Genomic DNA, 12,456 nt, shown 5'->3' on the forward strand with positions numbered 1-12,456 from the left:
CTGGAAGGGTGCTGAGCTTAAAAATACAAACTTTAGATTTGAAACGTGGTGCATTCAAGATTGAGAGGACAAATGACAAATTACCGTACTGTCTCATCATGTTTATGTGGCCTGGAAGATAATCCCTTATAAAGACCTTTACTGGGAGGATGGGTTAATGTTTTTTATTGCAGGCTAAATCAACAATGGGACAGATGCCTTGGCCTCCCTGCAACTTAAATTAGGAAACTGAAACCGAGTGGTACGGGTATGCCCAGACGTGGGTCCCGAGTCTGCCGGGCCTAGAGACCCAAGCTACTCCTCACTGATGAGGCCCAACACAACTGAAACATGTGTGGAGATGCTTGTGGTCTTGTGCAGAAGGGATGTGACATAGCAGTTCGGGATGAACTGCCCCTTTTGGGGTAGCACCAAGCCTGGTTTGCATATGTTTTTCCCCTTCTGTAATGGCTTGGCAGGTGGAAAAACAATGGTGTGGAGGGTTGCCCAGAGCTGTGCCAATGGTTGTGATCAATTCAAAACCTTCCAGCCATAACCTTTTTGTTTTGTTGAACCAGATCAACAACGGAGCCAGCCCTGGATGGGTTTGTAAAAATACAAACTTTAGATTTGAAACATTGTGCATTCAAGATTGGAAGGACAAATGACAAATTACAGTACTTCCGCATGAGGGGAGAAGTGAGCTATGTGGGTTGGAAGATAAGAATCCCTTATACAGACACTGACTGGGAGGATGGGTTAGTGACTTATATTGCAGGCTAAATCAACATTGGCACAGATGCCTCAGCTTCCCTGCAACTTAAATTGGGAAATGAAAACTGAAACTTAGCGAAATTGTCAAATAAAAGTCAAGATTTGCATACATGTTGAAGAATCCCATTAGTTTAAATGGACTATCATAACTGGTGATTTTCTCCGCAGCAAAAGGTGGCACTAAATCCATTCCAGTGTCATTTTAAAGTTGGTGATGAAACGTTAGTTTGATATCATGTGTATTCAAGTGTGATGCTGGGAATTTCAGTCACAACGTAAAATGTGCTTCTGTCTTCCCCGAAAATGTCCTGAATCTGAAAGTTGGGGAGCTGATGGTTTATTAAATTAGATATCTGTGTAGAAAATGTCACATTCCTAACTATTTAATATTAAATTATTGTGCAAAGGGCGAAAAATCATAGCTTGCACATGCAGTACTCTGCCAAAGCGAAAATAAGTTCCCAAGATGCGTCATGATTAGGGAAACATTAATATCTAGGTATTATGATGTATATTTATACGTTGATAATTGTTGATATGTAGTAAATTTCTGAGTGCAAAAATTGACATGTAAAAAAAATGTAAATTGCAATAGATGTACCTTTTCACATCACTTCCATCATAGAACTCCAAGGGCCCATCAGCAGAGAGGGGTTGTAAGAGGGGATACATTTCCAATGAAAAGTCAGAACCAATAAACTGATACCATCTCATTTTAATATTTGGAGGTGTTTATAGGGTAAAAAGCCCTTCCTCTATGGGGAAGGGGAACTTGCCTAAAAAACATCTTGTGGAGAGCTGCCAAAACATCTTGAAAGAGACTTGCCATAATCTATATGGGTAAATCCTGACACAGCTGCCTGATATTAAATAGGTTAAGAGGCCTCAAATTGATGGAGACTTAACCTTGCATGGGAGACAGAAACTGGGAAAGCTAAAGCTATGATTAAGGAGCGCCAAATGAGGGAAGGATGCTGGTGACTATCTTTGACTGAAGTGTTTGACCACACCCCTGTGCTGTCTAAAGGAGGAGCCTAGCTGACTTTCCTGAGTGCCAAAAACAAAGGTTTCCAATGTGAGTAGACAAATGCAAATGAAATCAAGTTTGTGGGGTGGGATCGGCTGCCTTAATATTTTCCATTAATAGGGGGTGGTCTCCTGTTGGTTGTAGCGCCAAGATGCCAATGGCAAACATTTCACTTTATAAGAAATAATAACATAACATGAAATCTAAAATACTGGCCAAATCCTGGCGAGGAGGCTGACTGAGGTCCTGCTCGCATTCGTACACCCGGATAAAAACTGTTTCCTGCCAGACAGGGCAACTCACATGAACATTCGTAGGCTCCATGTGGCTTTGTAGAAGGCAAAATGTATTCCAGACCCCCTGGCGATTGTGGCAATTGATATCGAAAAGGCCTTGTACTGGGACTTTGTCTGGGGGACGATGGAGAGTATGGGTTTTGGGACCTCGTTTTCTTCAGAGGATTAGATTACTATATGAACAACCTCTTCCGGTGGTAAGAATCAACGGAGTCACCTCTCGCTATTTCCCGTTGGAAAGAGGAACACGTCAAGGCTGCACGCTTTCCCTGCTACTATTTTAGCCATAGAGCCTCTGGCAATCCGGCTTAGGGTGGGGGGATGGGGAGGGATTCCAGTGGTCTTCGGGACAGGAAGACTGAGTTTCACTGTATGCAGTTGACTTGCTGCTATACGTGGGGGAACCACAAAGGTCAATTCCCAGGATCATGGAGAACCTTCAAATGTATGGACGGCACAGTGGCCTTCGGATTAACTGGAACAAATCAATCCTCTTCCCAATGAGTGCAATCCTGGAGGACTGTGCCGTCAAGGTAGCCATGGGTTCTTTCTGATACCTGGGCATGCAGGTTTGTCGGGAATGGCACCACTTTTCTAGAGGGTAATTTAACACCCGTAATGGCAATGTTCATTGTGAACGCAAAGTTTTCTCTGCTGGGCCAGGCGGCTATGTTTAAAATGGTGACTTGCCTGAGGTATCTGTATGTCTATCCAAATACCCCCATCAGGATCCCCGATCGGGAATCCCAAACTATTAAAAGGGCCCTAAGGAAACTGCTGTGGCGGGACTCTCAGCCTAGAATAGCGTTGCAATCTCTGTACGGGTTAGTATGGGATGGCGGGGTCGGCTCCTGAATCTTAAAGAGTACGATTGGGACTCAGAGCTTGCAGTGGCAAATGAATGGCTGCTGGGTGACCCATCTCTCCCGCACATTAGAATTGAGCATGATGGCCTGGTGGTGCAGACCGGCTGCAAACAATACACAAAAGGGTGAATGTGGGGGAGCTCCCCTCAATCTCGCAACAGGTGGTGGCCATTTATAAGGGAGCTATGAGGGAACAGGGGTGGGAGGGAATTGTGACCCTAAAGGCCTCCGCTTTGGAACAACCGAGAAATGCCTGCGCTACAGAAGCTGAATTTTGTGGCTCATTGGCACGGCAAGGGTATTCAGACCATGGGGGTGGGTTGTATTCTTGCGGTTGTTCCAGGAGCTACAGTGGGTTTCGCAATTGGCAGCTTTGGACAATTTTCAAAACATGTGGTTTCGACACACAATTTCAGGGGAAATATGACTGCCCAGCACAAAACCCGGTGGGAGCAAATACGGACACAGAACTTCTTGTTAAGTAAAGTGATCTCAATTCTGTATGAAATTCTTTGCAGTTTTACAATGAGCAGTTTGAAGAAGCTCCAACAGAACTGGGAAAGGGACGTGGGTCCTATTGAAGCAGAGGAACGGTTGGAGGCGATAATGGTCCATAGGAAGATATGTATTCTGGCCCGATTTAGACTCATCCGGCTAAAAATGTAGTATGCAACATACTACACCAGGGAATTACTGTGTAGGTGCGGCAGAGGGATGGACTGTGATTGCTTATGCTGTTACACCACCCTAGGCATGTTTTACCACACAATATGGGTATGTCCGAAAATTCTGACCTTTTGTTTAAAGGTCTTAAAAAGGGTGCGCAGGGTGGTGTCCCAATGGTCCTGACTGAGCCGAAATTGATTTTGCTAGGAATATGGGGCGTGACTCTGCACTCCCGTTATGAGAAGCTTTTTATATCCACTGCACTGATAGAGGCCAAACGAAATATTGCTATGCTCTGGGGTGCAGGAAAGGTGCCCAAGATCTCCAAGTGGGTCTTGGATATGAATACTTGCATGGCAACTGAAGAACAGATTTATAGAGCCTGGTGCTGTCTCTACGAATTTGTGGGGCCTTGGCATAAGTGGGTGAATGTGGGATGACCCCTCATATGTTGTGATACGCACCTACGCCAGCCCAATTAATGGTTTTCCTGTTGCAGTTGACAATGCAGGCTAGAGCTCTAAACATGTAACCAGCCCTACAAATAAGGAGTGTAAAAGACACATTTACTCCCTAAAAATAGGTCAATACTACCAAAAAAGAATAATGGAGAGTAAAAACAAAAAATAGGAAACTGACATAGTAGCCTGTCTCCCTACTTTCACCCACCAAGGACGAATACAACACGTAGAGCCACAGGAAGAAACTCTGTTATTACTGCCTGATCTGAAGTGGTACACAGGTATCTTTTAATGGGCATGAATAACTAGGTGCAAAAATATTGATTACAAATACCTTTCTGATTTACAGTTCAAATCTTTTACTTGCTTATGAAATGCGCCCATTGGGAATAGCACTTAGTTTGTAACTCCCTAAAAAGTCTTTTTACTCCAAACTTTAAAAAACAGGAAGTAAAATAATCTTACTTCAAAATCTTATCTGGAGCACTGCCTGTAACCTATGCCTGTAACACTATATGAGCCATGGAATGTTTTGTCACCCTGATGATTTGACTGTAACCACTGTTGAACAATACGTCTGTGATTATTGTACCATTGATTTTTCTTGTTGGTTATCACAAAATCAATAAAAAGAGATGTTTAAAAAAAAGGACCTGTGGATGCAAGTATTTGTTTGGTAAAAATGGCAGTGCAGATGGCTTCAAGATGCAGAGAATTAAAATACAGTGATGCATTTGGGTTTTAGTGTCTATCATAAAAGTTATCACTGTTGGGAAGAAGCTTTAGGCTTTTGGAAGCCGAAAAGGAAGTTAAAAATGGTAGAATAAGCTCTTAATTAGAAGCAACACTGTAAGTCACCAAGTATGCAATCAGCAAGCTTGACATCTTTAAACAAATCTGAATGGAATGCCTTGCTATGTAGAACAGATGGTAGGCAGTGCATAATGTTTTTGCCTAATTCATGCAATGTTCACTTGTGCTTCTTGTTACTTACTGCCCGATACTGTTCTCATATACTGATTCTAAAATGTTAGCCTCTCTAAATTAACATATTTAAATATGGAAAATAAATGTATGTTTCAAAGCAAACAGTACATTCTAGGCTGATGTGATCATCAGAAATAACCATTAACACAATCATAGTTTTAACAATACACAATAATAGAGGCACACAAATGATTAAAAGAGAATATTTTTAATGAATCTTTACAAAACGTTCTACTTCATTTTGATGCAAGAAAAAAATGCAAAATGAAATTAGGTTATCTTCAAAAATATTCAATCACATGAAAAGTGTCACTTTTATACATTAGAGCATAACATATTAAGCATTATTGGTATTTAAAAAATAGAAATGTGGATCATAACATGTTTGTTGCAACAATAAATATGTTCTTTAGCAGTTTCACCTTGCTCATAATTAGCTCAATCATCGGCATCATCATGAGTCACATTGCCTCCTTTTTGCCTCAGGTGTAGCACATTCTATTTCTTTAGGAAAATTAAGCATTGAAGGATTTGTGACATGTAGCAAAGAATACTGCTGGTTCCTTCCAAAATGCCGATTGTCGGAGAGATGTTGCTTCAAAAAGCGATAGCACCACACTTTCTCAGGATAATAAATATGTTTCAGAATTTAAAGCAGCACATATGCAAATGCTGCTTCCGTGAAGTAGAATTAAGAAATTGAGTTACTATGATACATATGGCTGTACAGTCGATCACAGTTGATTAAAAAGAGACTAATAATTGTTTAGCCTATGCCACAATAGGCGTACTTCCAGTACCAATATCAGCTGTAAAAGTACACCATGCGATTAGTTCCAGACTTTATCGTATATACAGACTTAAAATCCCCTAAAAAGGAAATGTGTATCAAACAGGTTTTGTTTGATACAATGATCAGAAAGAGGTGATTAAAAAAGGACAAACTCTCGTTTAAAAGTAGCACTTCCGATGACGGAAAACGCTGAAGGCTAACATTGCCTTTGTAAGATTCCATTGATGTTTAATATTTGTTTGGAGATTTCACTCCTTTTAATGAAGCAAGTTGCAATCTGGCTCTCGAAACCAAGTCAGAGAAAGTAGCTTATATCCGACCAGATTCCTTTAAAGCGATGCTAAATCATTCCATATATAAATAAAATAGTCGGCAGTTTATAAAAAACAGAAAAGATCTTCCCACCGAGAAAACAGAATTTCACAGTTTTCAATTCTGCATTGAGGTATGCATATAAAATGTTCAGAGTTTCAGAGGTAAATACGTACAATTAAAATAGGCCCCATATTAGGCCCTTAATATTGCAATTGCTGATTGTAAACTGTACAATTTGAACAATGCGAAATGCAACAGTTAAAAGGATTATTCTGCAAGGGTCTCTCAATTTATAATGTTGAGTATATTTCTGTTCAGCTCAAAGCAAAACAAAACTAAAACTTACTAGATAGTGGCAAGATTATTCTTGCTGAAATAAATACCTGTTCTAGGGAAATTCTCACTGTGATGAAAATGTTGGGGTAAAATTGAACTGCACTAGTGCAACGTTTATGCAGAATGATACATCTCTAGAAGCTTTTAATAGTGCCCTTCATGTGGATATCTAATAAGTCAAGCACGTTATTGGTGGCTTTCTTTCCAGGGAGTGGTGGAACCTAGTGCACAGGTGGTCTGTGTAGATACATCAATTTCTCTCTCCACCTAAATTCATGTAACTAGGTGCAAATAGGAATAAACGATACGCTTGCTGAATCTGATGTTTGATACCTCACTAATCTGTATGAATGGTAAAACATTAAATGATGCAGAAGTAATCGATTTCAGAGGTGGTTGCAGGTTCACTGAGGTGGCCCTTTTTGAAGTACAGTGATGATGAAGTGATTTGCATTTCAGCTTGGCTAAAAAGAGCACGGTCACTTTACATCACTGAACGGCTAAAATCAAATGAATCAATCAATAGGGGGATTGAAAAATTACAAAACAGACAAGTCCCATTTAATCAACTGACACCGGTACCAGTGGAGTGATGCATATTCTCTTTCACATCAAAACTAAAAACATTGCTTGGAAGGAAAGTGCAATAACTGGTTGGCTATACAAATGGTCAAGTGGCGGATTTGTAAAAACATGACAAGGTAAACCCCCATTTAATTACAGGCCGCATCTCGGATTATAAAAATTATTCTGTCTACAAATAACCAGGGTCCATGTTTAGAAAATGTTTTATAGTGTTCCTCAAAGGGAGTCCTACGCCAATCTTGTTAAGAGCGCTAAATGGGAGAACGCAAGGCGTTTCCCAGCTACTCTATTCCTTTCCATAGCAAAAAATGTGTATACAACAAAAACAGCATGCACCGTATTATCTTTTAGACTCCGAGAGCTCTACATCTCGAACACACATGGGAATAGCGCCAATGCACATGTTTCACTTCTGTATCCAGAAAATGCTTTTGCTTAATAGAGAGTGCACAGAAAACGTACGATGCAATCCAAAACAACTCCACATCTAAACTATCATATTTGATTGGGCTTCTCCAACTGTTCAGTATAAAATATCCCATGAAGTGACACAGTTAAGTGTGTTTGCTGAATTCATTAATCAATTTACACTAATAGAAAATATAGCACAGATGTTTAGCCAGACTTCGGTCAGAAATAAGCAATTAAATAAGTAGCCACTCCCTTACTAAGAATTGTTGAAAGGTAAATTGACCCACGTAAGCTTTCAATGATGTTTAAAAATTGTGTGGGAATTTTGCTACTTTAAATGAACTCTTTCGCAATCCGGTTCTCGTAACCCAATTTTCTAGACTATAGCCTCTATAAGACTAGAAGAATGTTAAAAATGCGTGTAAGATTTGAAATAGCAAAGCTCTTTTTTCCAAAACCTTTGAACAATTTGGCATGTTTTATAGGCATCACAGACGAACACAATGTAGCATTTATTTCAGCATTACTTGTAGACACCCAGGCTTTATTTCTTTGAACCTGTAAAATAAAAGAGAGAAATTAAATTTGGGAACATCTCTTTTAAGTGTTGTGCAACTTGGGGGACATTGAAACAAACCTCTCTAACTCGTCATTAAAAAATGGAGATAGGGCTAAGATTCTTTAAACTATTTGACACAATATATCCAAGTTTGAATACATTTATTTCATCTGGGAGTTGAATAAATATTATCTCATAGTAATACATTTTAAATCTAAAATATGGCACTTTTTTATTCAAGCATAATCGTAGAAGAAGCAGGTGAAATGTATTCAGCTATTATAAGCTTCTGATGCACCCAAAATTATTTTACTGATTTGACCCAAAGAAAATCTTTATGACATCTGTGCTCAATTTGTTCATCCAAAGGTGGGCTTTTTTTCACGCCACTATGGTTTAGTAAAATGTTTCATGCTTTGACAACATGTAACCAAGAGCTATGTGACGTTTCTGTGTGTCATCGTAAATCAATTCTGGAAACAAAGACTATACCAAATTTTATGTGCATCAATTGGAGGCAAACAGTTGACTTGGGACAATGATTCCACAGGGATGCAGTGGTTCACCCTTTCAAGGTACACTAGGACCCATCCCCAATACACTAATAGCCAAAGCACCTACCAGCCACGACTTGTTGGAACATGCGGAGGAAGAAATGTTGCATGTTTACAAGAGTCACATATCCACATACAGAAGCCCAGCAAGGAACTCTCACAGATTCCTCCAATAAAAGACACAGCGTAAAGAATAATGAGCACTTCAGAGATCTGAAATAACCTGCCATTACGCTCCACGTTACTGTTGGCTTTATAGAAAAGAGCCTTTTTTGAGGATTCAGATTACAAATACAGAACAAATAAAAGTTTGCCCTACTCTAACAACTAGCCAATGTAACTATCTTTTCTTTTAATTGAGAAATTGTTTTAGTTGACAAACAACTTTTTCAATTATAGATACATTATTGTTCTTTATCACATCGCTATAAATAGTTATCTATATAAAATCATCTCATTTAGCATACATTCTAAAATAAAAGTATAAGCTATTATCGATTCATAAAAGACAATCAATAAATCCGTAAGAACATTAAAATTGGCTAAAAAACACAGATGAATCTAAGCGATGACTTAGTTATCAACAGGTTGTAAGTTAAGTTTAGCAATAAAATTCACTATGTCAATTATTAATCTGGTATTAGAAGCATTTAAAATTTCAATCCACATCTCTTCTTTCGATAAAATAAGTCTGTGCTTGAAATACTTAAAAAAAAATGATTTTCTCTTAATTTAGATAAGAGTCTCACATTCAGTTATTAAATGAACCATAGTCTTGGGTTGAGAATCCAATTTGCAATATCTACATAAATCAGAGACAGAGGATCCTTTAGCGTAAGATGCTATTTTTGAATTGGTTGGTAGAAGGTTGAGTCTAAGGCATAGGAATGTATCGGCATAGGACCTATCCGGAAAAGCTTGAATGTAGGTTGGAACCTCATTTAGTAGCTTCTCAGGAAATGCTCATAGTTTAAAAGCTTGATAGTTCAGACATCTTTCTTTTTGATGTCCCTATTTTTAAAGTCAACTGCTCAAATATTCTTTTAGCTCATATTACTCCCAGATAACCAGGTGGTAGAACTGGCAGAATGGAGGGAACTGGTAAACAATTAAACAAAATATATTGGTGCAACTGTATTTTCTTTTAACAAGACATAGCTGCATTGGTATATGGTGGTTTTATTTGCCTGATGTTCACTGTAAGATTATGTCTGGCCCTTTTATTTGTGCCACTTATCTGAACACTGCGAACAGTATTCCAGTAACCTGTGAAAGGCAGTTGCAGCCCACTCCACACTCATTCCCTCCCGTGCATGCAATGTGGCACGTTTTGTTTTTGTGATTTTAAATAGTGTAATTCAGTTAAAATTAACTTTCCACCCAAGTAAAAAAGAAAATGGAAATATTCCACACAAATAAAAACAATATATTTATCAAGAAAGTATACTGCTTACTACTGTTTTTAAAAATGTGTTGCCATAATAATCACTTCTAAAGAATACATTTGTATTTAATAATAGCATTAAATACAAATTGGCATTCTATATGCAAACATAATTTAGATACAGCTAACATCGACTGCTTAGACTTCCCCAACATACATCTCTGCCAGACAGGCCTAATATGTATTAGATTCAGATCATATGCAAATTTGCCCAAATATAATTGATAAGAAAATCCCAGTTTTGAGCACGATGAAAGCATATGATGAATAGTTTCCAATTCACTACTGTCATTACAAAGGCAACAATTTCTCTTGTTTATTTCAATGCCAAGTAGTTTACCCAGGAATTCTTATGTCAAAGTCAAATTTAGTCTGAAGCACATGTAGGCTCTTCTTAACCTAACAGAGGGAAACCGTAATATATACCACTGGGGAGAAAGATCTATATGCCATCAGTGCTAAATGTGTAAAGGATGTGAGCTTAGTTAAATAGTCAGAATTCGTTTGACAATCCTCCCCCCTCTTCTGTTTTCTTAGTGATCTGGTTACACAAGATTGCGTAATCTATGTTACTATCAAAGGATCAATTAATAACCTAAAAAAAAAAACGTGATTAATGTTTACAAATTAATTTGCCACTTTACATTCCCCTCTTTCGATACCAGCACTGAAGAGCCTTAATACCAGACATTTAGCTTCTTTAATTGTCTTCAAATACAATATACCTTGTTTTATTGCCACAAAGGTTGTTAAAGTGAGGCCCAATACAAAACAAATTACTTGAATTGGTGCACAGATGGGCAAGCCAAGAGCAGGTTTCCACATTTTGGCTTCCGTTCTGTTTAGCAATATAGTATGATTTAGCAGGCTAGCATCAATCCATATAGTCATGTAGATATGTGGCTCTGCTTGCAAGACGGAATTACAGCTTTGGGCTATAATGTGTCATGTTGGTCCTGCCGAAAATAGGATGGGTCTTGCCCCTCCATCTCAGCCTGTCTACACCACGGATACCAACTAACCTTACTGAGATGATTTCTTTCATCTAATTAGTTTTTTGGCATCTAGCTCTGCCCTCGCATGGCACAGAGTCATTTAACTATAATCTTTCTGGCCATGAACATTCATATGCAAAATAAGGGGTTTGGCAGGGGAGATGGAACGGCAGGGTCTAAGATATTGGAGATACTGAATAGACTCATGCCCCTCTTACCCCACAGCTTGTAAACGTCATTCAGTTATTAAAAAAAAGCCACAGGAGAAGAGATGAGAGAGGCTGCTTTCCATTTCCACATCTTAAGTCCAAGCCAATCTCTGTAGCAAGGGCGGGTGAGAGGAAGAGGTTGGGGCTGATGTGAAGGCAGGCGAGCTCAGTGTTCCCACTTCCACTACCTGCTCTACTGTAGCTCACGGAAGGAGCAGCCTATGAAGGGAAGGTGGAGACTGCTCTCCCTTGCAGTCAGTTCAGCCCCTGCCGCTTCCTTTTCATTGCCTCTATATGTGATGGGGCTTGGTGGTGACAAGGGAGGAGGGACTCGCCCATCATGCTACCCCATAGCTCTGACTGTAACCGAAGAGACCAAAAAAGAGTTGCAATCCTTGGCAACATTTATTTCTGATGGGTACAGTGATGAAATAACTACTGCTGTGCAGGAGTAGAGAGATGTTTAATGGATAAAACGCCTAATCAGCCCACATTACTGCTAAACCAGCAGTGATCCCAATCATAAAGGGGAAACGGGCACAGTCTTAACAGGTGCACCTCCTTCTCTTATATGGTAGCACGGGTGGGCAGGCTATGCTACTCAGGAGGGGTGTGAGCTAGTACAGAAGCAGACCAAACAAAAATAGTGCTATGGTGGCAAAATAAAGGAATATAAAAGCAAGGTTCTAGAACTTTAACAAAACTAAAAAACACATAGAACTAATAGAAACACCAACGACCCACCTCTGCAAGCGGAAGAATGCGGACGTAAGAATAAAGAGGCACTTTGGGTTTGAAGATGGGTGTGCACCGTCAATACTTTTGACAGCAAGTCAAGTTCACTTGAACAAGGTAAAGGGAGGAGTCTTACTAGTCATCTGGGCCTTCTAAGGCAGGCCAGAGAGACAGGACCATTACCGAATACCTTTAATGTTGGTTCTTGGGGCTCAACATCATTGACCCAGGCTTTTATCTGCTTTAAATAGATCAAGTCAGCATTGAGACATTTTGAGTGGTTTCTTCCCATTGGATAGGGGGAGTTGAGACATTCAAGTTAAATCGAGGTGGTGCAGCCTTGTAGCGATGACTGATCCGAATCAGTGAAGAATGGCAGGCTATGGCTGGAGACAGCGTCTTGATTCTGTCAAGTCAGCTCGAAGTTGTCCAATGATGCGATGCTGTTCTTCAGTGGCGATAGC

At 39.5% G+C, this 12,456-nt stretch overlaps 1 protein-coding gene across 2 annotated transcripts in view; it reads right to left on the bottom strand.

Moving 5' to 3' along the window:
• Positions 1–5,248: 5,248 nt before the first annotated feature.
• Positions 5,249–12,456, bottom strand: part of N4BP2 (NEDD4 binding protein 2) — a 2,396,815-nt gene continuing 2,389,607 nt past the window's right edge. For both annotated transcript variants that reach the window (XM_069631771.1, XM_069631772.1), the window contains one exon: positions 5,249–8,054. In XM_069631771.1, coding sequence (XP_069487872.1) covers positions 8,009–8,054 — 46 coding nt within the window. In that variant the 3' untranslated portion in view covers positions 5,249–8,008. The remainder of the gene's footprint in view (positions 8,055–12,456) is intronic.

This window comes from Ambystoma mexicanum, chromosome 6q (genome assembly GCF_040938575.1).
Source record: "Ambystoma mexicanum isolate Mex_15411 chromosome 6q, UKY_AmexF1_1, whole genome shotgun sequence".
Lineage (NCBI taxonomy): Eukaryota > Metazoa > Chordata > Amphibia > Caudata > Ambystomatidae > Ambystoma > Ambystoma mexicanum.